General features: G+C 52.3%; 9 protein-coding genes across 9 annotated transcripts; 5 read left to right on the top strand and 4 right to left on the bottom strand.

The window, feature by feature from the left end:
* Nucleotides 1-921: 921 nt before the first annotated feature.
* On the top strand, nucleotides 922-7,038 carry ASPSYDRAFT_143134 (tetratricopeptide repeat protein; the record flags this gene model as incomplete). The annotated part of the gene is made up of 3 exons (XM_040841314.1): nucleotides 922-1,269; nucleotides 1,331-6,355; nucleotides 6,406-7,038. 3 exons carry the CDS (start codon nucleotides 922-924, stop codon nucleotides 7,036-7,038), a joined length of 6,006 nt encoding a protein of 2,001 aa, XP_040706139.1.
* A 361-nt stretch (nucleotides 7,039-7,399) lies between these two features.
* Nucleotides 7,400-9,237, top strand: ASPSYDRAFT_171174 (endonuclease/exonuclease/phosphatase family protein). Its single transcript, XM_040843414.1, has 5 exons — nucleotides 7,400-7,666; nucleotides 7,757-8,013; nucleotides 8,091-8,372; nucleotides 8,450-8,620; nucleotides 8,679-9,237. The coding sequence occupies exons 1-5, from the start codon at nucleotides 7,463-7,465 to the stop codon at nucleotides 9,076-9,078; spliced, it is 1,314 nt and encodes a 437-aa protein (XP_040706140.1). The 5' UTR covers nucleotides 7,400-7,462; the 3' UTR covers nucleotides 9,079-9,237.
* Nucleotides 9,238-9,754: 517 nt separating this feature from the next.
* On the bottom strand, nucleotides 9,755-11,231 carry ASPSYDRAFT_145974 (NAD(P)/FAD-dependent oxidoreductase; the record flags this gene model as incomplete). The annotated part of the gene is made up of 5 exons (XM_040841577.1): nucleotides 9,755-9,836; nucleotides 9,908-9,981; nucleotides 10,046-10,469; nucleotides 10,550-11,019; nucleotides 11,085-11,231. The coding sequence occupies 5 exons, from the start codon at nucleotides 11,229-11,231 to the stop codon at nucleotides 9,755-9,757; spliced, it is 1,197 nt and encodes a 398-aa protein (XP_040706141.1).
* A 317-nt stretch (nucleotides 11,232-11,548) lies between these two features.
* ASPSYDRAFT_65504 (uncharacterized protein) lies at nucleotides 11,549-13,060 on the bottom strand. Its single transcript, XM_040850310.1, has 3 exons — nucleotides 12,893-13,060; nucleotides 12,374-12,835; nucleotides 11,549-12,325 (listed from the first exon to the last, which is right to left on the bottom strand). The coding sequence occupies exons 1-3, from the start codon at nucleotides 13,043-13,045 to the stop codon at nucleotides 11,975-11,977; spliced, it is 966 nt and encodes a 321-aa protein (XP_040706142.1). The 5' UTR covers nucleotides 13,046-13,060; the 3' UTR covers nucleotides 11,549-11,974.
* A 1,059-nt stretch (nucleotides 13,061-14,119) lies between these two features.
* Nucleotides 14,120-16,023, top strand: ASPSYDRAFT_40993 (glycoside hydrolase family 76 protein). The gene is made up of 4 exons (XM_040846193.1): nucleotides 14,120-14,545; nucleotides 14,602-14,849; nucleotides 14,917-15,365; nucleotides 15,431-16,023. Exons 1-4 carry the CDS (start codon nucleotides 14,443-14,445, stop codon nucleotides 16,008-16,010), a joined length of 1,380 nt encoding a protein of 459 aa, XP_040706143.1. The 5' UTR covers nucleotides 14,120-14,442; the 3' UTR covers nucleotides 16,011-16,023.
* Nucleotides 16,024-17,578: 1,555 nt separating this feature from the next.
* On the bottom strand, nucleotides 17,579-19,348 carry ASPSYDRAFT_40995 (uncharacterized protein). The gene has a single exon (XM_040846194.1). The coding sequence runs from the start codon at nucleotides 19,204-19,206 to the stop codon at nucleotides 17,902-17,904; it is 1,305 nt and encodes a 434-aa protein (XP_040706144.1). The 5' UTR covers nucleotides 19,207-19,348; the 3' UTR covers nucleotides 17,579-17,901.
* Nucleotides 19,349-19,773: 425 nt separating this feature from the next.
* On the top strand, nucleotides 19,774-20,394 carry ASPSYDRAFT_638393 (uncharacterized protein). Its single transcript, XM_040850254.1, has 2 exons — nucleotides 19,774-20,162; nucleotides 20,226-20,394. Exons 1-2 carry the CDS (start codon nucleotides 19,865-19,867, stop codon nucleotides 20,312-20,314), a joined length of 387 nt encoding a protein of 128 aa, XP_040706145.1. The 5' UTR covers nucleotides 19,774-19,864; the 3' UTR covers nucleotides 20,315-20,394.
* Nucleotides 20,395-20,488: 94 nt separating this feature from the next.
* ASPSYDRAFT_27985 (DUF924 family protein) lies at nucleotides 20,489-21,022 on the top strand (the record flags this gene model as incomplete). Its single annotated transcript, XM_040844463.1, has 1 exon — nucleotides 20,489-21,022. The coding sequence occupies one exon, from the start codon at nucleotides 20,489-20,491 to the stop codon at nucleotides 21,020-21,022; it is 534 nt and encodes a 177-aa protein (XP_040706146.1).
* Nucleotides 21,023-21,973: 951 nt separating this feature from the next.
* ASPSYDRAFT_65508 (DUF3632 domain-containing protein) lies at nucleotides 21,974-23,104 on the bottom strand. Its single transcript, XM_040850313.1, has 3 exons — nucleotides 22,631-23,104; nucleotides 22,515-22,569; nucleotides 21,974-22,458 (listed from the first exon to the last, which is right to left on the bottom strand). The coding sequence occupies exons 1-3, from the start codon at nucleotides 23,060-23,062 to the stop codon at nucleotides 22,010-22,012; spliced, it is 936 nt and encodes a 311-aa protein (XP_040706147.1). The 5' UTR covers nucleotides 23,063-23,104; the 3' UTR covers nucleotides 21,974-22,009.
* Between the last annotated feature and the right edge of the window lie 352 nt (nucleotides 23,105-23,456).

The raw sequence follows: 23,456 nt of genomic DNA on the forward strand, positions 1-23,456 counted from the left end.
CGTACTGCTCAGCGGATTTTCAAGTCGGCGTGCTCTTTGATTTGTTGCCGCCTATAGGAACTGAACGACTAAGATCTCTGCAAGCCACTAACGTAAATGAGATCCATAAAGGCCATCTAGACAAAGCGTTTATCGAATAACATAACGAATCCAGAATTGGCCCATTCCCTGCTCGGATAAGTTTCCCTGCAATGCTTGGGAGTGTACTTGTACCTGCAGTAGGAGACGATAAGGTAATCGGCAGGTGGCGCGTGTCCTGGATAGGAACCTCGGGGAATCCAGGGCAAAGAGAATATGATTGCTTGATCTAAGCGAGGAACTGAGTCTGCGAAATGGATGATGGTTGTATACAGTGGAGTGCGAACCCCCACGTGACTCGCCTCGCCTTCTCCTCTACTTCTCCCCCGATGTCTCCTCATCATCAAACTCAATTACCCCCCACACTGAAATCATCATCGATTTCCAGTGTTGTGCCCTATCTCATCAGAAAACTAAATGTGTGGAGTCCGCGTATCTCATCCCTTCCAATCGTGTGGATCTCCGGGTCCGCTCCAAGATCCGAAGGGGAGCATTCCTCGGTTGATGTCATTGACTTACCACTTCTTCCAAACTATCACCATGACACCACGACTATGCCAGACTCTCCTTCAGGTGAGCGAGATGAGCTCCTATCCGTCTCCCACGGTGTTCGCCGTGCCGGATCTTCCAATGAGGAGCGCACGGAGAAGAGACTCATGATGTCAGGCGCTCAGGGAATTGGACTGGACTCATGCAACCGTACCGTTGTCTGGATATAACTATCTTCGAAACTCTCCGCATTTTATTTCCCCCCCTTTTTTTCTTCCCTAGGTCTAAGAAACTATACCACCTCCCCTCCATCCATCGCACAGCATGTCCGGGTACGTTGCGGCACCGTACAGCATGCCTGGAGTGGAGATCGATTCTGTTGACGGCGGCGGCTCCGCAACATCTCTGCCCATCCTGCGGAGTGTTGTTGACGCCGTTGCCGGAGAATGCCCCTCGCGCTTGGGGATATCATCTGAAGAACTCCAACAGAAATCACCTACCGTCGATGTCTTCTTTGACGTCATTGCTGCCGAGCGATTGAGGCGGATGCCGGCGGACGGCAGCCGCATTGATAGTACTCTTCGAAGAGCGTCTCGGTTGGCTTTTGCCGTGGCATCTCTGCGCGATGCCGTTACTAGCTTCATTGATGGCGCTGAAGAGGCCACCAAGATGGTCTGGGGGACTACGTTACTTCTACTGGAGGTATGTTTATATATATGTATTGGTTTGGATGTTGAGGGGTATGCTAATTGGGAATATCTAGATGGGTATCGACAATGTCGACATGATCGATAACATCTTCAGTCGCTATGGTCGCGTCACACTCGGCATCTCATATCTGCTCCAACAGGAGACCGAGTTCCAGAGATCGAGAGCCCTGCAGCAAGAGGTTGCAGAAATATACGCCCACCTTCTACAGTTGACTGTACACATCGCAGCGGAATACCGCCAGGCTGCACGCACTCAGAGCTGGCAGCCTATGATCGAGGCCACCAACCATACTTTCTTTTGCTACTTCAACCGATTTACTACTCACTGGCGCCGGACGCGGAAGTGGACCTGGGTCGTCCTTAATTCGAAGTCCGCCAAGAACCAATACGCCGACCTAGAGTCTGTTTACCAGTTCCTTGAATTGCAAGATCGGCCCCTGCAGATGCTCCTCGAAAGCCAGACTCACTCGCTTGCTGAAGGGTCGTTTTCGTGGTTTGAACCTCATTTGACCACCTTCACCGTTGGTCCACGAAGTTTGATGCTCGTCCGTGGAAACCCCGGTTCTGGAAAGAGTGCTCTATCTCAATGGGCAATCGAGCGCTTGCAGGTGTCTTCAGAATATGATATTTGGAATACGATCCCTATTGTCATCCGTTCAGATGTCCCGATTACGACACTGACCCTCAGCGTCCTCAAGGGCATCCTGATCCAGATGCTTGACTGTTGCGTAACGAGCCGCAAGACCCAGAGCGATATCATTACTGCCATTAGCAATGCCCTCGACCAGGCTGAATCCGGCGCACCTGATCCCGAGGTTGAGAGCCTTCTGTGGGCAGCCATCCGCACGGCTACGCAGTCTAACCTGCATTTCATGATGGTTGTTGACGGGATGGATCAAATAAAGCATGCCAAGAACACAGTCGGTGCCTTCCTTGGCCTTTTGCAGGACACCGTCGTCGATACACCATCTAAGCTCATTGTCTTCACGCGTCCGATGACCAAGGACCAGATCCCTATCAAAGAGACCACTACCACCCACCAGATCGCGATGGATGCGTCCATTACTGCACATGATCTGAATGCCTGCATCCGCGACTTAGTCACTTATGACTCTGCTTTCTCTGGGTTGGGATCCTCCCAGCGTGAATCCTTGGTTTCCTCCATTGCATCTCGCTCTCAGGGCTGCTTCATTTGGGCACAGCTGGCTGTTGAGGCATTGCGTACCCAGCCCACGTATAATGACATGAGCTCCGCAGTCAGCCAGATCCCAAACAACCTGGGTGGTCTTATTGATTTCCATCTGCGCAACACCAACCTCCAGCGACCTGGAACCGGTAGCCTCCTTTCTTGGCTTACGGTATCGGAACGTCCGCTTCGCCCTCAAGAGGTTGAGCAGCTCCTTGCCGTCGACTCACAGACATTCAGGGCTACCGCTCGATCTGGAAAGCTTGACCGTGAAGTCTTCGAACCGCTCCGACGTTTGGTCACACTGCGGGATGGCTTCGTTACATTCCGTCACCCTCTGATCCGTGAGCATGTCCAGGCAAGGTCGCAAATGAAGCAGGAAGTTTCCTTCGGCCTACCAAATGCCCACCATGACCTCCTGATCCGCTCTCTGTCATGGGTCCGCCGGAACCTGACGGACGAGATTCCTATTTCTTGGGATAAGATGCCCGTCCTTGCACGAGACCGCTATCTTGATGCCCATGTCCTGCTGGAGTATGCCGCCCGCTACTGGCTATCCCACATGCTCTCCTCAACCATGGCCACGGGGGATAAGCTCTCCTACACAACGGACTTCCAGCAGGCCATGCCTGACTCGGTTCTCTTTGCCCAGCTCGAGCTCACCAACAAGGAGTCTGAGTTCAGCCGATCAAGTATCGTCGAGCTGTACCGCCTTGCCGTGGCAGTGCGCCGTCACGTCTTCGGCCCCGACTCCCCAGCTGTCCTGCAGGGCCTCATCTTGAGTGCTCGCGCTGCAGACCGTTCTCAGGCACCATGGGCTAATGACCATCTTTACGAGGCATGGACCCGCAGCCGCACCCGCCTGGGCCCGACGGATAAGATCACTCGCGATCTTGAGCAGCTTCTCGTTGCCACCCCTGAAGGTGCAGGCCGAGCGCAAGGTGCAGCTGGCCTCAAGACGGACGCGCTTCGCGGTATGGCACTGGACGGCTGGGATTCGTCCGATATTAGCTTCGCCCAACGCCTGCAGTACCTCGACCGACTTGTGAAGACTTATCGCGAGGAAAACAAGTCTGACGAAGCGTATGCTGTTTCCAAGCAATTCTACGGCCAGACCGTCAAGTCGTACGGGCCTTACTCATCGGAGACCTTGGCTGCTGCTGAATACCTCAGCAGCAACTTCAACATCGCTCCTCCGGACGACCTGGCCCTGGAACTCGCACGCACCAAGTACGAGACCATGGTCCGCTCTATGGATGTTTCGGACCCGCGCCGCGTGGCCTACTCCCTTGCTCTCGCCAAGATGTATGAGGATTATTCCAAGCCTAACAAGGCCGAGGAGGTTTTGTCCAGACTCTGGCTCAGTCTGTCCACTCCCGATAGAGAGAACAGGATCCCGTGGGATCAAAAGACAAAAGTTGTTTTCTACTATTCCAAGTTCCTCGAGCGCCAGCGCCGCCCTGATGAGGCCGCTATTCTGCTCCGCCAACTGTCCACCGAGCTGGAGGCAGATGGTGGCGTCCGATCTGCAGAGATGGCCGAGCGCGCGCAGCAGTTGCGAGGGGAGGCCCGTGAGATGCAAGTGTACGACATGGATCGTGCTTTGGGAATCCAACTGTGGAAGTACTACAAGTCTACCAACAAGCAGTATCATTCGGATGCAGTCACCCTAGCCCAGACCCTGACTCGGGGTGCTATCCCCACCGAGGGACATGCCGCTGATACGATGGGTAACCTCTCCCTGGAAGAGAGCAAGATGCTTCCCGAATGGCTTGATAGCATAGCCTACGCAACTGTCGGCGAAAAGCGTCTACGACTTCCCCTTCTTCAGCTGTGCCACCAGCTTGCGCGCCAGCACATGCGTGATGAGCAATGGCGCCAGGGAAGCGACTGTGCTTGTGCAGTTCTCAAGCACGTCTGGCCTACATTTGAAGATCCTACTTCCAAGGCGAAGTTCTCGGAAGAGGAAGCTCCTATGATGGCGAACCTGGCCCAGGACCACGCCTACTGTCTTTTCCGCCGCTTGGATGTCCCGACCGCGAGCGTTGTCTATGGCAATGCCTTCAAGGCTGCCATTACCGCCGACCAGGTCGCAGTGCCATCAGTCACCGCTGTCGTCAAGACTGTGGTGGACTTCTATGAGAGTACCTACCAATTTGACAAAGCTCTTGTTCTCCTTCGCCAGGTTAGTGAGTTCTTTGGCTCGCGTCTTGGTGAGAACGATAAACACACGCTTGACAGCCGGTACTACGAGGGTGACCTTGCTCTCCGCTTGGACCGCCGCCTCGAAGCCGAAAACAGCTACCGCCATATCTACCGTGCCTGCATCCGAGATGGCAAGATCTCATCAAATGGCGTGCGTGCCGCTGTGGCCCTCCTAGGTCTCTACGAGCAGGACGAGCAGTGGGATTCGGCTCTTGAGGTTTACCGGCACTTGTGGCCTACACTTGTGCGCTTTGACGAGAAGGATGGCTATGACCGCGCTCTCCTGGAAGGTCTCCTTCCCAAGACCTACACTGGTTACATGGCGCTTCTCACGCATTCCGCTGTCAAGGCTGGTTATGCTGAGCGCCAGCAGCTTGCCTCGGAACACCAACAGCTCTGCCGCAAGCTGTACGGGCCAACTCATCCTCGAACCCGTGATGCCACTCTCCTGTTGGCGGGACTTTCTTCCGAGAGCGACCGCCACGCAGGCGAGGCACTTCACTTGTACCAGCAGGTGCTGAACACACACGATTGGGCTCCGCAGTCTGAAGTCTCGCGCTCACTGCCAGAGATGAAGGATCCTCTTACCATCGACATCAAGCACCGCATGGCACAGCTGTACCTGCGTCAGAACCAGGCAACCCCTGAGGCGCGCAGACTCTACCAGGAGGAGCTCGCATTGGCCAAGCAGCACCAGGGCCTGTCAGCTCCCACGACACTGCTTTGGCTGCGTGAGATCGCTCGCATGTACGCCCACAGCGGCTCCGCTACGTCGCGTCAGCAGGGTGCTCAGGTCCTCAACGACCACGTTGACGAGGTCATCCGTGTGACTGCCAACCAGGGAACCTTGGTTGACCGTGGCCATAAGCTGGCCGAGATCTACCTGGAAGCCGGATACATTGACGAGGGCTACGCGCTGATCAGTGAACTCCACCAGAAGGTCATTCAGGAGACACCAGCTGCGCACCGCCAGGCGCTGAATGAGCATCGTCCCGCTGTATTTGTTGCTGCGTTCGAGGAAGTCTTTGGCAAGCGCCAGTCCTCGCGCGAGATCCTTGACGAACTGTCGCGCGAGGGACAGATCTACAGCAACTTCCAGCAGAGCTTGCTCAGCCACGACCTCATGCCCACATTGGCAAACGGCGAAAAGCTCAGCCGGCTCCAAGCCCACCAGAGACACGCCACGGCAGCAAAGAACACCGACGACCAGTTGTATCAGTACTTCTGCAACACGCTGTCTGTGGCACGACCGTCGCGCTCCAAGGACAGTGTTCATGTCTTCTATGGCTTGTGCCGACGCCAGAGCGTCAACGAGGACTACAACATCAACATCGTCACTGAGACCACGGGCCTTGTTCGCGACCTTTGCAACGCATCCCGCTTTGACGATGCGGCAATTGTCACGGGCGTGTTCCACTCATGGGCTCATTTGACCGACAGCCTGCGCACGCCCGAGACTATCTTTACTTCGATTAAGCTCTGTCTGTATTTGAGCGGATACCAGACTACTACGAAGTGCACGGATGAGGCTACAGCCAAGAGAATGGCGGTTGAGTCCGAGCTTCTTCTCCAGAGCGTCATGAAGAATGCCAAAGAAATCCCATTGGAGTTCTCCGAGTTGCCATTTGCAGAGCTCAATGACCTCATCACTGTTCTTGGTGAGCACGAGATGTTTGAAGACCTTGAGGTATGTCGACTTGATTTTCAAGCTATATAACTACAAGCTAACTTGTATAGGCCATCCTTACCGAACTTTGGACCTCCCGTATGATTCAAAAGACCTGGTCCCTGTCCGCCGTGGTCTGGATCGGCCGACGCCTCGTCGAGACCCGTTTCTGCCGCGGCCGTGTCAACGCAGCCACCCAGCTGGGCAAGGACATCTGCTACAACCTCCGGCAAGTCTGGGGCAACTGCGATCCTGTCACTCTTGAGATCAACAAGTTGCTCTCAGGCCTGTACACGGCGTCCGGGAACTACCTCGCCGCCGCCGCACTGCACGAGACCGCACTTGCCGAGCTGCTCAACAGCGAGGAACACTCCCAGGGCGGTGCCGTTGACGCAGTAACGCAGCACCTCGAGCTGCTCCAGTACGCGCAGATGCGCCTGGCAAAGGAGGGCCAGAGCGCGGCCATTGACGCCGCAACCGCGCAGGAGCGTGTGCAGCAGGTCGCGACCAAGTTCGGGCTGCCGGTTGAGCGGCTCGAGGTTGCGACGACCAGCGACGAGGTGGGCATGTGGCAGAGACCCCGCCGGTTCAGTCTGGATATGGGCGATGCAGAGGAGCACGAGAACCACCTGCGCCAGTCGAGCGGGTCGGCGCTGCTGTCCGGAAATGCGGGCGCAAAGCGGATTTCCATCACGGCGCTGTAAATTGTAATTGTAGTTAGTACCTATAATACCTTGTTATTCTGTTCTGTTATATATAGTCTCGTTCCGTTTAGTCTTATTGAATTAATTAATTGACACTGCTGTCTGCTGCTGCCACTCCATGTAACTGGCTCAACACCAACATCTGCCGTGCAGGCTGCAGCCCTCCCTACCTATAGAAGATCGTCAACCGCCAACGTGGCGCGTGGATAAATTAGCACCGACTCTTCAGCCGAACAGGAACTAACCAGCCTAGCAGCTCATTAGTTGCGGAGCAATGCACCAACAGAGAAAAGGCCGGTCCGCACATCCCTCGTTACTCATGCAGACTGCATACTATAAATATGACTGCCGTGACGATCGACTATATTTCCGACATCACCATCTTTTTTTTTTACCTCTGACAACAAAATACCTACGGATAGACATGATGAGATCCCTCGCTGTTTTGTCCCTGCTGAGCCCAGCTCTCGCCGCTACCTCCGGCACCTTCAACGTCCTCTCCTTCAACGTCGCCGGCCTCCCTGAAATCATCAACGGCAATGATGTCCCAGGCGACAAGACCGAGAACACCAAAATGATCGGCGAGCGGTTCGCTGAGTACGGCTACGACGTTATCCACGTCCAGGAGGTAGTCCTCTCTGCATTTTGACATAGTGATTTTTTTAAAAAAAAAAGCATAAGAGAGAAGGAAATATATTAACAAGTAATAATAATGTAGGACTTCAACTACCACGCCGCCCTCTACGAAACAGATACCCACGCCTACCGCACTGCAACCTCGGGCGGCGTCCCCTTTGGCTCGGGCCTGAATACCCTCTCCAACTACGACTGGATCGACTTTGAGCGCGTCAAGTGGGAGACTTGCTCCCAGGCGAGCGGGGCCGATTGTCTCACGCCAAAGGGGTTCACGGTTATGCGGGTGCGTTTTGAAGAGGGTGTTTATGCGGATTTTTATAATTTGCATGCTGATGCTGGGTTTGTCTTTTTTTCTCTTTAAACATTCATAAATTGGACGGTAATGGAATGTAATGTATGCTAATTCTGATGTCCAGATCTGAGGATGAAGACGTCGAAGCCCGCAGCGCAAACCTGCAGCAGGTGGCGGACTACATCGCCAACAATTCCCTGGGAAACGCGGTCCTTGTATTCGGGGACACAAACGCGCGGTATACCTCGTCTGGCGAGAATATCCGGGTCTTCGAGACGCAGGAGGATATGACGAATCCGTGGGTGGAGTTGGTTCTGGATGGCGAACAGCCTGAGGAAGGTATCGATGCCATTAAGTGTGAGAATCCGTCAACGGTGAAGACTTGTGAGACGGTTGATAAGATTTTGTATTTCCCTTTCCCCTTTACCTTTACCCCTCTCCCTCTGGGCGTGTGGATTCTCGGTTCTGACTGCTGGTACATAGTTACCGTGGAAGTCCAGCCCTAACTCTCAAGGCGACATCGTGGGCCTACGAGGATGAGAAATTCCTTAACAACGGATCGATCCTCTCAGACCATAACCCGATATCTAGCGACTTCAGCTGGACCAAGTCGGACTCTTTCCGGCTGAGTGATTTGTACGGTGGTCCTCACGGGTAAGCCTTCCCAACCCCATTAGTTATATACTGGACAGCTAGCTGATCGGGAAAAAAGCACCTGGTTCAACGACCTCCCCAACCTCCCCACCACAACCGGTCTCAAAACAAGCGCCATCTCGCTCTCCGGCGAAAACCGGGTCGACAGTATCTCGCTCACCCTGTCAAATGGGGACACAATCAAGCATGGTGGCACAGGTGGGACAGCACAGGAACTCACCCTTGCTGACGATGAGTACTGGACCAAGACCCGGCTATGCCAGGGGAAGTATAACAACCACACCCGGATTTTCTATATTGCTGTTACTACGGACCAGGGCAACTCGGTTAGCGTGGGTAAGGAGACGGATGAGTGTGTCGAGTATGAGGCGGAGGATGGCTGGGGGGTTGTCGGCGCTTGGGGGAGGAGTGGGGATGAGGTTGATATGCTGGGCGTTGTATATGGGCCTGTTGTGTAAGTATCCATCGAAGCTCAGGCGAATGTAGGTGTGCAAGTGTAGTCACTTGTGTTTGTCGTTGAACTTCATCTGAGACAAGCCCCACCGGTATTGAAATAAGCATAAAACATTGATGGAACTAAACCCATTGTCTGGGACACCTCTTTTGCCATGGCTGCTTTTCTAACTTTGATCAAGGAGCTAGCCCATACCGACCTACCTAATTGCACCTTCCTGTTCGATATCAAAGTCGCACTTTCCCTGTGTGGTGGCCCTATTACAGGGCAAGCACTACCCATGACCCACCAGTCGCACCTGCTTTGGTTAATTCAGTTAAATAATGCACCTTCCTAATAAAGTTCTACTAACTATAAGACCGATATCACTGCACACACATCCAAAGATACTAAGCCCGGATATACGGGTTTACGGTACTGCATCCCGGTCCCGATACTAATGCCGCTGTTTGGCGGGTACTTGCCACTGCCGTAATTCCGACGGTGCCTGGTGCTATCTCGTTATTCTGCTAGGGGCATAGACGCAACTATACCTATGTTGTTGCAAGCGGTTTAGATATCCAATATTCAGGAAGTAAATGGAAGTTCTGTATCAGGGTATCGATCCGAGTTAATTGAATATAAAATGTAGCAGAGTCTCTATATACAAACGAAATTATTCACAAAATGTGACAAATAGGCTAAAGATGGTATTGTCGCGCATCGCTCACACTCACTCCTAATCTCTCCCACCATCCCTCAACACCCATATCATCTCGACCACTAAACAGTAAACACATAATTAGCACCGAATCCCATATCATACAAAAAGGGAAGAAAGACGAAGAACATACTCATCCCGCTTTATAATCGTCGGCTCCGTCTGGCCCTCCGCCTCGTTCGGGTTGCGGAAGACAACATTATCTTTCTATATTCACTTGTTAGCCACCTTCACCGAGAGCGCAGGGTATAAATAAGGAAGCAAAACATACCGATCCCAAGGTAAGGTGAATACCCGCCGGCTGCCTCGGGAACTCCTCAACGGGTTCCCTGCCTTCAATCATCGCCTGGATATTCTTCACCACGGTAGCTGCCTGTGCGGCGCCAGGTCTCGCAGCCTTGCGCAGCCCTGTGTCCGCGATATCCCCGACGGCGAAGAGGTGAGGGTATTTCTGGTCGCGGAACTGCATGGTTGGACGGATGCGGATGAAGCCGTTATCTGGGTTAAGGAGGGATTCACCCGAGGTGGTAGTGGGAAGATCAGCGATGAGAGCATTGTTTGGCGTTTGGCCGGTGGCCAGAATGACAAAGTCGTATTTCGAGGGGAGTGCGGTGCCGTCTGTGAGGTGGACGGGGAACGGGGTGGTTGATGGGAATCCAGCTTCGGGGACTTTGATTCGCGAGCCGGTGATGAATCTGGATGACTCTGTCAGTGTCGGTTCAGACTATGAAAGAGCTGCTGAGATGAATGAAACGAAATGAGGGGGTGCACGTACTTGATCCCCAAGGCGTCGAAACGCTCCTTGATCAACTCGTGCAGCTTGGAATGATACTGCGGCATGAGATACGGCCTTGATTGCACGACGGTGATTTCCTTTTCCGGGTAGTATTCCTTCATATCGGTTGCCATCTGGACGCCCACTGCGCCGCCGCCGGCAATCAAGATCGAGTTTGAGCGCTTGATGTCCGCCTGATGCTTTTGGAGATATGCGACAGAGGAGACTTTGTCGTTGTCTCTCATGGCCGCTGGCTCGGACAGGCGCGTCCCTGTCGCGACGACAAGGTACTCGAATGGGATCTGGCCAGATCCGTGCCATTCTCGATCCAAGTTGACGTGGTGGGGTTGCACGGAGAGCACGCGGGCCTGGATGACAGTGTGGTTTGTCGGGTTAGAAATCGAGGAGAATAAGCCGGAGTATGGAATGAAGGCTTTGTGTTCGTGGCCCGGGAGGATGGCAAACCGAGGCTGTTCATTACATTAGCAACTGCGTAAGCAGATAAAAAAAGGAGTGTAATTGAGGCGGTTCGTACAAATGCGAAGAGGTGGTGGAAGTGGCTATGCGGCTCGATCAGGAGGACGCGGTGTGTCTTGGGGACAACCCTTGCGAGCTCCTGGGCGGTTGACTTGCCGACGTACGACCCCCCGACAACGATGATGTTTTTGAATGCACTAGCCATGGTTGCAATTGAGATTTAGCATGGTTGGCACTGGGGGAGTTTTTACGGTGTATATATGGAGAGGCGGAGTAGTCTTTATCCCCCCGGTTCGGCAGTGGGTCTCGGGTCGCTTATCTGATCCGGCTTATCTCCGCACCGATCTCGGAGCTAGCAGTCTTGTCCGAGGCGCAGTCTGGTGTAGACAAATTGACAGAGGCCTCCAAGAGCTATAATAGGCCATGCTATACATATAGAGCTCAGGGTTCAGGATCTTACGCGGTGAGATATCCACCACAACTGCCGAAACACCCAAAGACCTAAACACTAATCTTAAAATCAGAAAAGAAACGGCTGCTTATTCTCTACCTCCGGCAGCTTGAACCCCGTCGATAACGGGCAAGGGCGGAAGGTTACGGCTCTGCCGCAACTCACCTACAAGCAGTATTTTGCGCAACCGCAACAATGGGAAGAAGATATTGTCTTTGAGAATTAACATGTCCGCCGCCTTGAGATACGGGAGATGCCCAGACCACCAAGCCTCGTACATAGTGCACAGCCCGTTGGGCACATAGGGAAGCTTAGATTTAAGATCAGACAGGGCTGTCCAACCTAATTCCGGCTAGAAAAAGCAAAGAAATAGTCAAAAGTCAAAATAGCTTAAGCCAGCGCCAATTAGATGTGGATCAAACTATTCACATCAGGCTCGGTGATGACGTTGTAAAGATACAGATTGAAGGACCAACTGGATGGGTGGGAAGGCAGCCCTAAGTCGACCTTCCCTGGTCTTCCGGCAGTGTCACAGCATTACCGTCAGCAGCAAGACGGGGCAAAGCCGGAAGATCTTTGCTCTGGGGCAATTCACCCGCAAGCAGTCGTTTGCGAAATCTCAAGAGCGCGAAGAAATTGGCTCCTGGGGGTAATGCCTCGATTTTCTTTTGATCCAAGGCCCCGTGCATGGCAGCCCAAACAGGCTTAAACTCTGGTCTGATGTTGGCGCAGATTTTGGTATAAGCTGGATCTTCAAATGACTCATATAGAGACTGGGACATATTCTCAAAGGATGAGTCAACTTCATCCAGGCTATTCCAGTAGAGACAGCAGAGTAACACCAAGGCCTAATAACGGTAAGCCTAAGCCGGCAGTATCAGCTGGAAACTACATACCTCGTAGAGCTTTGCTGGTCTTAGAGACTTGATTGGGTAAAGCTCGGTCCATGGGCCCGTACTCGATCCCCTGTCTGATGGTCCAGGTGGTAGGTTGATATCATTGGATAGTATGAAGCTCTCATCAGCAACGGGTCCGAGGGCGATCTCTGGCAGCCACCAGAGGATGCTGGATTTGGTGTATAACCGGAGGACTGTGTAATAGCTCCACTTGTGCTGAAGATGGAAATGCCGCTGGGAAACCATATGGTACCTGTTTTTTCCAGACAGCCGCGCCGCCACCTCACGGCTGATGAGATGCTCACCCGTGGCCGGATCCAAATAGTCCGATGCGCGCAAACTCGACTCCTTATCTGTTTGTAGCTCGGGACAAGCCGGGTCGGTGCATTGAGGAATTCTGGCCGATTCAAGAGCAGCCACAGCAGCATCAAATTTGGCGTCAGGAACAGCTAGTTCAACTTCCTATCCAACAGTAAGAATGATGTCCAAATATTTAAACTCCGGGAATGGTTTACTTGCAGGAAAGCCATAATGCCTACCAACCAAGCCAACAGCCCACCATCCCCAAAGCATGTTGGGTACCTGCGCTCTATCCAGCATTTCAGCAGCATATGCTGCTGGCTTGCAACCAACACTATAGCTAGGCGTGGACTCCGGTGCGAAGTACGACATTGCGTGTAATATATATGTAGATATATAAAAGGAAAATAAGAGGCATATATCTGAACGCTCAACTTGTAGGGGGACACTGCTCCCCTTTTCAATTCAATCTTCAAACGCCCGAGTCCCTACCCATGGTTCATTGAGTGCCCGACTCGACAATGATGTTTAGCCGAGTTGTTTACAGGCTGGGGAAAGCTGCAGAACCTGCGTCTTCCCAGATCTTCTTGGCTGGCGATGGTCTTTGTCTATACACAGCTACATGCTAGGGTGATTTATTTCTGTCAGTTTTTTTATGATTGGATCAGAGTGATTTCTTTGTACCAAAGATATTAAATTTACCATGGATCGACAGCGCCCGAGACAAAGAATGAACTGGTGTGCAATCGCCAAGAGGACAAAGGACGACGGCCACTCTCCCTCTCCTTGACTCAAGGTTCGCTCCGTGCGAGATGCAAACTCCTCTGGGCAGGTTTGAAAGGAGATGGAGTATCACCAATAAACCTTAACAGTGGAAATCCAAGAAAGTGCCCAGTAGGGAGGTGAATAATATTGGATACGAGCTATGTGGCGGGCAAGGGAACAAAGAACTGGGGGATCCCATGGAAGGCATGTCTCGGGGAAGTCAAACAAGACTGTTGGAATGTTCTGCAATGGCGATGGAAACGTCACAAGTGACTGTCAGTGGCCTGCCTTGTCTTGGGCGAAGGTCTATTCTAGGAGACCTGATGCAGATCCTGTTTGTACCGATCTGTTACTTTGTTGACAGGCTCTTACCCTCTTTCAGTCTGTCTGTACAGGGAGAAGTGCGAGGGCCTATTCGTTCCCGATTTTAACGTCCATGACGCTTGATTACCGGATTAATTGAGAACTTGATATGCGATAGACCTAGCCCATGGCGGATGCCTGACCCATGGCGGCCTCAGGCATCCTCAGGCAGCTGCCAAGCATGCTTGCTGCATCGGCGGAAGCGACGGAGGTCACGGGACCGTTCTGCAAACGCTGCAGCCTGATGACTAAGACCCCTTTCTGCGCACGACTGCAATTAAACAAGGGGGAACTTTGGAACACACTAGACCGGACTGTGAATGGTCTGGCCTTGGCTGGACTCCATTTGTGCAGAATCATTGAAGAATGGACCCCTCCTGTTGGACAGAACCGCAAGCCCAGAGCTGCGCCTGGCTTGGCGCATGCTGGGCAAGGGGCATTTGTGCATTTTGCAGGGCCTGATTTGCGGGCTATCTTTAGCTGCTTTATAGGGGTCTGCGTGCTGGCACTTGGCCGGATCAGGTGGGAATTTCTCTTAAACCTCACCCCAAAACGAGCCCGTCCAGCATCTTGCTTCCCCAGCTCTGCGCCGCTCTCGCCCGATTATTATTTCTGCTTAGTGCTCAGTGCTCACGAGAAACATGCGCTGGGGCTCTGTGCTGTCCCTCAGTGGGGCCGCCCTGGTGTTGCTGCTCCAGGGCCAGCTCGCCCTATCAGTTATCCAGATCGACCCTACTTCTATTGGTATGTGGCTGTGTGTTCCGTCTTGTTGTATCGCACCCTCGCTGAACCATGCGCAGACTCGCTCACGGAGGCTGGCGTGACCATCACCGAGCCAATGTGGGAGTTCTACCTGCAGAACCAGACTGAAGGCATTCCCGGCAAGCTGACCGACACCTGGTATGTCGCCGGTGCGATGTTCATGACCATGATGCAATTCTGGCATGTGTCTGGCTACGATAAGCACAATGATGTCGTCTCGCACGACCTGATGTTCCAGGCCGGCGAGAACTACAACTACTTTGACTCCAACTACAGTCAATGGCTGGTGAGAATATCTCTATATCCCTGAGAACTATCTCATAGGCAGACCAGACCCAACTAAACTCGTCCAGGGTAACGATGACCAAATGTTCTGGGGTCTCGCTGCCATCACCGCCTCCGAGACTGGTTTCCCAGAGATCGAGGGCAAGCCTACGTGGACTTCCCTGGCCCGCGCCGTCTTCACCATGCAGATCGGCCGCTGGGACACAGACGAGTGCGATGGTGGCATCACCTGGCAAATCCACCCCTGGCAGGCCGGCTACACGCTGCGCAACTCCATCTCCAACGGCGGACTCTTCCAGCTCGCCGCGCGGCTGGGCCGGTTCACCCGCAACGACACTTATATCGAAGCGGCCGAGAAGATCTGGGACTGGTCCGAGGACTCGCCGCTCATCACGCCGAAGCGGAATTGGTTCGTTGCCGATTCCACCTCGGGCGACAACAACTGCAGGGACAGCGGCGACATGCAATGGTCCTACAACTACGGCACATACCTTGCCGGTGCCGCTTACATGTACAACTACGTAGGGCCCTCTCATCTATTCTATCTTCTCTCATTTCTACCAACAGCCGAACTAACAACAACCAGACCGAAGACGCCAAATGGCGCAAGCGCGCAGAAGGCCTGCTCGGCCGACTAACCACCGACTTCTTCCCGAAGCAATACGACCACAAAGTCTTCTCCGAATACGCATGCGAGCCCAGACAAACCTGCGACCGCAACATGCTCAACTTCAAGGGCTGGTCAGCGCAGTGGATGGCCATGGCCGCGAACCTCGTGCCGGAGCTGCGGCCGCAGGTCGAGTCCAAAATGCAGAGCTCGGCCGTGGCAATCGGCACCTCGTGCGTCGGCGAGTCCGAGGGTATGAAGAACCTGTGCGGCTCGCGCTGGTGGGGCGCCAAGTGGGATGGGATTAAGGGGCTGGAGGTGCAGCAGGCGGCGCTGGGTGGGATTACGGCGAATCTGATGCTGCTGAGTAGTGCGGAGACGAAGACGATTGAGACGAACCCGGATGCGGACGAGAAGTATTTGGATACGGGGGATGATGACGACACGGTGCTGCAAAAGATTTCGACGGGGGATCGCGTCGGCTCGTGGATTCTGACGGTGCTTTGGGGGTCGGGCATTGTGGCTGCTGGGTGGTGGTTGATTAAACAGCAGTAGGAGCGAGTCAGTTGGCTTTGTTTTATTATGGTTCTCTGAATACATAGGCGTCTATTTACAATTAACTAGAATATGGGGATCAAACCATAGTCACATGCAGTAAATATATACGTTTTGTCCTGTATAACACCAAATCCTTTCTAGATCTATCGGAGTAAGAGAGACAAGAGTCTATAATTGTAGACTGGAGGTGCATTTATATTTGCCGCTTTCGTTACTGCGAAGCCCGTGATGCAGCGCAACAACAACCAAGGCGATTATCAGCTTCATAAACGGGTATCCTGCTTCACAGACTACGATTGTTGGGAGGTACGGGCTGACTAGTATGACTGGGATAATGCTTTGGACAGGTGGTTACAGCTCAGCCGGGGTCTTATAATTGGTTGCTCGAGTTGGAGTGAGCATTGGCGCAATTAAACTCACGATAACTCTAACTTAGCTGTATTGTAATGTTATTATTGTAATATATCTGCGAGAACCTATCAACTACCTTTATTATGGTGGTTACGGTTTTAAAGTGTTACTGGAGGTGAGAGATGAGAGATCTAGTTTATAATAAAAGATTAGGATTATTAGGGTTACAATTATATATTAATACTTGTAATCTAACTATATGGTTCTGTAAGTTCGTCCTCTGAGTCCAGATAGCCTGTGGACACGACGGCCAGGATAGTTAATTATTGAGAACGCAGGCTGATCAAGACGGCCTATGAACAGATTTGCATAAGTCATTAGTTGCTACCCTCACACTAAAGGACAAGTTACTACGAACTTGGAATACACGACTGTGTAAGATTTGGAACTGACAGCGGATATGAACACCGACAAGTTGACGGGTCGTTGAAATTCCGAAACATAACATACCCGACTCCCGTCTGCCAGTCATTCTCTCGCCTTGGTATATATATATAGGCTTTATAGGTTTTCCCCGATAGTTTAGGTATTCGCAGAACAAGGTCCAGTCTCAATCACTCCCTCTTTTAGCTGGGTCCAGTACGCGTAGAGTTAGTAGAGTTAGTAGAGTTAGAAAGATCACGAGAGCTGCAAAGTTAAAAACCAGAAGGCAATCACGAGAATCAGAAAAAAAAAAACTGACTTTTCAAATCGGAGTATGAATCCGTAGAGAAAAGTTAAAGAAGCGACGCGCGGCCGAAACTAAGTAGATCTGAAAAGTGAAAACCCTAAGTCGATTAATCTCGATCTCTCTCTCAGGAGCGATCTAGATCTCAATCCCATCCTCTCACAAGATCAACTACGTAAATCTAACTACGTAAATCAGGTCGATCGGCCAGATCGGCTAGATCGGCGAGATCGAAGATCGATCGATTATCCATGGTACGGAATGTCTATACTCTATGTCGTATTCATCGAATCCGTAGAATCTTCCTCGGAGATTGACAGGCGAACTGTAAACTGCACTCCATTCTGCTTGCAAGGTCTTGCCGTCACCACTGCGATACTGTTGACGATTAAATACTGTCATAACTACGAAGTACAAGATGGGAGACCTACACGTCACAACTCTATTTACATCCATCGTCGCCGATGGGGGCTCATATTCTAGCTAGTCTTTCTCTTGAGATGGACACAGGGAGTGTAAACGCCAACAGGAAACGCAGCAACCCGGAGACAGTGGTCCAAAGATAGTGATAAGAATGCCACAGACAGACTTTCGCAGGGACTAACAGATGTTCTCATTACAATACCATAAGATCACGTTCTAATGAACATCTGACCCTACAACCAAGTCCAAAAGAGAGAATAGCATGAAATACACACAGTGCAGCACGCCCTAGGTCCAATTTAGTGAGCGTGGAAAAGTTAGTGAAAAAAGAAAGAAAAAGGGTGGAGTAGATCTGGATAACAGGCTGGTAAGACCAAAGAACCTGCATCAAGCCTCCGTCTTAACGTCCTTCCCACCACACTGTACATCCTTGCCGGCGTCTCCACCGTCGCCGTCATCACCGTGTACACCGTCAGCCTCACCAGTCGGCTGCTGCGAGTCTGCAGCAGGAGAAGCCTCGTACATAGCCAGCTTCACCTTCAACATATGGTTCTCGTCCACCATTTGCTGCAGCCGATCAACTGCAGCCATGATAATCTCCGCCTTGGATTTTGAGTACTTTCCATTCTTCTTTCCCAGCTGTTCAGCAACGTCCGTGTCTTTGACGTTAGGTGCGATTTCCCCGTGCGTTTTACCCGTCGAATCTGGACAAGAACCCCCGGGGAAGGCACATACCGACCCCTGGATAGCGAGCTCAAGCATGCGGTACTTGAGATTGAGGTTATTCCGGTACCGCTTCTCGACGACGTTGTGTGAGGCGCGCCGCGTCTCATTGCGCCGCTCCTTTTCGAGCTCCTTTTCGATCTCGTCCATGGCTTGTGGTGTGCGTAACACCATCTCTGGCGCTGAAGCCCGGCGGCCGTTTTGGGCCGGTGTGATCCGGTTGCTTCTTTTGCGATGGTTCCGATTCACGCGGCCGCTGTCAGGTCGCGGGGGCATCGGGTATAGACCTGGTGGATATGGAGAGTGGATTTGCATCTGCATCGGACTGGTGTACCCCATCGGTGACGCTTGCATGGTCCCGCAAGAGTGTGCGCTGCCTGGGTGGTTGCTGTCGAGGGTGTCGAACGACTGTTCTCTGCTCAGGCCGCTGCTGTCCGGGCAGTCCGAGGGCCAGTCTACGCCGGCCTGTTGGTGGTGGTGGTGGTTGTTCGACTCGTCTGGCAACATCGGTATTCCCGTTGGACCCTGTACACTCGGGAGGCCGCACATCTGGGAATCGGGAATCATAGGTGCATCTGGCAGAATATTGTGCGGCATATTCCCATCCAGCGTGAGATCGTGCGGCATAACCACGTTTGGCATGAGATTGTGCGCCATAGTCACATCGGCAAGCATATCGTACGGCACATCCACGCCTGGGATGGGGCCATTTGGCATGAAGCTGTGTTGCATTTGCATGTTGTTGGGTGGAATGGCGCTCTGGGGCACCGTCGGCGTTGGCAAGCCGGCGGAGCCACCGATGTCGAGCGGCGAGGCCACGATTTGAGGGTTCGATGGGCCCCAGGGAGTGCCAGACGAGGAAGGCGCAGCCTGGAAGGCCTGCTCGAAGTCGATAGGGGGCTGGGCTGGGAAGTCGTGGTTTTGCGGGGTGTTTAAACCAAGAGGAGCAGGTGCTCGCCGTACCACCATGTTGTTTCTGGGTGCGTTGGGACTGATTTTGATCAAGAGGTTGTCATCATTCGCGGTCGTGTGTATAGAAAGATAGCGGCACCGGGGAGGAAAGTAGACAAATTTATAGCCGAGATAAAGTCAAGAATGTTTAATTCTGGGAAATGTCGTAATTAGAACCCCTCCTATGACTGAAAAGGTGCCTTCAACAAGATTGGGAGGAACCTAGATCCAGACAGCCCAACCCTATCTCTGTCTGGCAGGGAGCCTACTCCCGATCACAGGTCCATTCCTGGGTCCGGGACAGAAGGTTTTTGTTCGATCTGAAAAGTATGTTATGGACAACGCCCACAGCTGTAGTTTGGGGGACTGGAACCTTCTGGGGTCTGCAACCAGTGCGTATCATTGGCTGCATTACATAGGAGATGACTCCAGGTGCCAAACTTGTTCCAGAGTTGGAGAGATATAAAAGAGAGGATCTGGATGGGTATGCCATGGTTCAGGCATCGGAACAACCAACCGTTGTATGCGCGTCGGAGACCAGGGAGCTTTGCCGGCTGCGACTGGGCAGAAGCATACCAGCTTGCCATACTATAAAGTAACGTATCTTCCGTCCTGTTAGGCTTTCTATGCAACGTTGATATAAATTACCTTTATCCAGCTGCGTCACTCCTTCGCAATGCTGCTCCCTCCGATGAATCTTGAACGTCAACAGCGTCCCCCCAGTGCAGTTCAGGGAAATGACGCAGAGTCAAAGCGAGAACCCAAGCTGCCTCTGAGAGAGAGTCACTCAATCCCGCACTCGCTGCCTCCGTCATTCCCAGAAAGGGCTGTCAGCGAACTGGCGACCCTTCCCACAATCGACAACCTGCCGCAAGCTGCCACAAAACAGCGCTCAAAGTCGGTCAGATTTTCTATAAGCGAAGGGATGGTTCAGTACTTCAACCCCACCGAAATGACTCGCTCTGTGCATAAAAGTACGCTTGATATCGGAGATCTGGTGGCGCGTCGATGGCTAGCGTGGCTAACAGATATCATAGTGGCTGAAGGCTCGTGTCCCGAGCCTGGTCTCGAGCCTGGACAAGACACAACACGTGTGGACAAGTCTATAGTATCCCACAATCGATAGCATCACCATAGCATAGTATCCTCAATGGCATTGTCTTGTAGTCTACTGAACATGCGTTCTCCCCATGCATGACGTCACCATTTCACGTGCCCCTCCCTCATCTCCCATCTACCCCCCATTGCTCTTCTCCCCCGTCTCCCTCTCTACAATCCCACGGAAATGCTCAAGAGGACCATGTCTTCCTCTGCCGGAAAATCATACACCCAGATCCTCGACTTCTGGTTCAGCCCAAAGTCCTCCCCCGACTACCTGCAGCAAAAGCCTTTCTGGTACGGCGGCCCAGCCGACGACGCATACGTGCGCAAGAACCTCGAGCCCTCCTACATCGACGCCAAGAATGGCCGTCTGGATGGCTGGATGGATCTCGCTAACGGCGAGGGCGCCCTCGCCCTTATCCTCCTTCTAGACCAGGTTCCCCGCAACATCTTTCGCGGGTCGCCGGATGCCTATGCCACTGATGCAAGGGCGGTGGCTGTTGCCCGCCATGCTGTAGAGAAGGGATGGGACCGGGACCTGCCGGGGATTCAGAGGCGATACTTGTATTCGCCGTTTAATCACTCGGAGAGTCTGCAGGACCAGGAGATGTCCGTGAGACTGTTTACAGAGCTAGGCGATCCGTATCATCTGCGCTGGGCGAGGGATTTCCATGACCAGATTAAACGCGATGGAAGGTTCACGCATCGCGATGGCATACTAGGGAGGAGATAAACACTATTCAGAAAGATAATGATAATTGTGACAATTATTACATACTATTTACTACCCACTGCCTCCGGAAACCGCAACCCAAGTCCATGACAGCTGTTTCGCTATTCCAGCCAGTCACGCTAGTCCGGCTGCAATGCCCACTCAATCCTTGTCACGCCCGGTCTGCCTGTCAAGGACAAGTAATGAGTTCTCCACCGGATCCGTCGGCTCCGACGGCTTCAACGGCTGCAGCTGCAGCTCCAGCTTTAGCTTCCCAAGCTCTCTATGTGGCGGGCACAACCCCGGCTCCCAGGTGAACGGTGACCCGGTCCTCTCGTGACTTGATTTTCTTCGGGACGATCGCGGACCCACTGCTTGATTCCCAGGGAACGCAACTGTCAATTGAGTTATTCGGTAGAGACGACCATGGGAGAGCACAGTCGGCTCCTGTAGCCGTTTGCTGCTAGCCGTTGGGTGCGTGGAGATGGGAGACTGGACGGTTGGAGGCGGAAGTTGGTTGGCAGTGGAAATGACGTTTGAAGTGGATGATATTGATAATAGAGTATAGACCTGTCAATGTATATGTTTGGCCAAGGTTTTTCGCTGCTTACCCAACCTGACCCTAACTATGTAGGACTGTTTCACATGTCAGCAGCGAATAAGTATCTGTTATAAACAGGTATTACTAGAGGATTCTGATATTGATATTTTACGATGAAACCGGGTAATTGTAGTCTCTTCTTTCAAACCTTCAAAAATACATAAGCAGCATATACACAAGACAAATACACCAACTCGCTCTAGGATGGATGAGCTTGAAGCGGCAGAGTTGATAGTCAAGTACTATGATATACAGCCACGTCAATACGACAATCAGCAATATAAAGAGCACTCTCAACGTACAGATATGATGCTTGAAATATCGGAACACCGTGACTATATAGAGCTTGTAAGATGCAGACAAATAAGATTACCTGTTGACCAAAAAAAAAAAAAGGAGTATAAACGTCAAAAAGTCATAGTAGTTTCAAACACATCCATCAAAGTTTCCGCTCTACGGGCTACATCTCTCGCTTCATCCCCAAGCTCCTCATCCTCCGCTGCACCACGAAAGCCAGCCTTCCAGAACTGCCATCGCTGGAGGGTATATCTCGAATCCCCATCATACAATTTCCCAGGTCTCCAGCCCCGCAGGTCATCCTCGTCAACGTCGCTCATAAAGGTAATCTTCCTGAAGAGCTCCTGGCCATTCCATAGAATGTGCTGCGCCGCTGCGATGACGCACTGGTCTTTCATACCCGCAAAGTACTCCCGGTCATCCTCAGGCCGCTCTTCAAAGGCTTCGCGCATTGTCCAGATGGCGATTGTGGGATGATCGGAGAAGATATGGCACGCATCAATGTTGGCGTGGAATGCATTGAGATTTGGCCACTCATTTGGGATTTCGTCGTTGGGGCCTGTTAGCTAGTTAGTACTTATAGCATTTTACGGTTCTCAGTCAGTGCCGGCATACCCATATATGAGTCTGCCAGGGCATCACTCAGCTTAGTGCACCTGTGTCTTTTCCCCTATCACATTGTCAGAGTCGAAATAGGTTTGAAAGGGTCATTTAACGAGGTTTTGCTTTACCATATCATCAGGCCACTTGCTGAGAAATTTATCCGTTTTGGAAAGCTCCTCAATCAGGGCAGCGAGCTTCAACTGGGACGGGTGGGAGTATGGAATCTGCTCTGCTATCTCGATCATGGTAGAACCAGCAGACCATATTTCGCCGGACCCGGGGGCGTTCTCAGGCAGGAGGGCGAGGATAGACTGAACGGTCTCATTCAGGGATTTGGTTGTCTCAGGCTGCAGGAAATCGTTCAGAATAGAGAAGAACTCGTCATCACTGTATGATGTTGTTCTAACATAGGTATCTGGGCGCTTGCTCTTCTTAGTTCCTTTAAATTTATCCCGTAATGAAGTTAAGATGGTGGGTTTGGGCGAGGTTGGAGGTTCATTCCAGGGTTTCTCAATTTCCGACGGCTCTACAGGGCCTTCGAGTTTGAGATGGAGAGGCATATTGGGGGAGTTGGATGAATATCAAGAAGACAGACCATGGACAGTGAGAGGAACGTAGGTATAAGACGGACAGAGTTGTTGCCGCCGCGTCAGGCTGTCTGGCGATCGCCCTTGCCGCCGAGGCTGATAGCCTCACACTAAAAGCCTACTCTTGACTTATAAATTATCTTCTATTCTCCTCGACGACTCATATTTGATATTTTCTGATAATAATAACAACAATGGAGCGCGCAGCAAACGACTGGCTTGCACTTCACGACCACAGGCCGTAGCCGCCCGCGCCTAAGCACCTTGACCGCGGCAATGTCTCAAGTCTGTCTAGACCTGATCTAATCTTGAACAAAACGCTCCTATTTTATAAAGCGCTTGGAGAAGCCATCTAACTAGATCTATC

Source organism: Aspergillus sydowii (assembly GCF_001890705.1).
Source record: "Aspergillus sydowii CBS 593.65 unplaced genomic scaffold ASPSYscaffold_2, whole genome shotgun sequence".
Classification (NCBI taxonomy): domain Eukaryota; kingdom Fungi; phylum Ascomycota; class Eurotiomycetes; order Eurotiales; family Aspergillaceae; genus Aspergillus; species Aspergillus sydowii.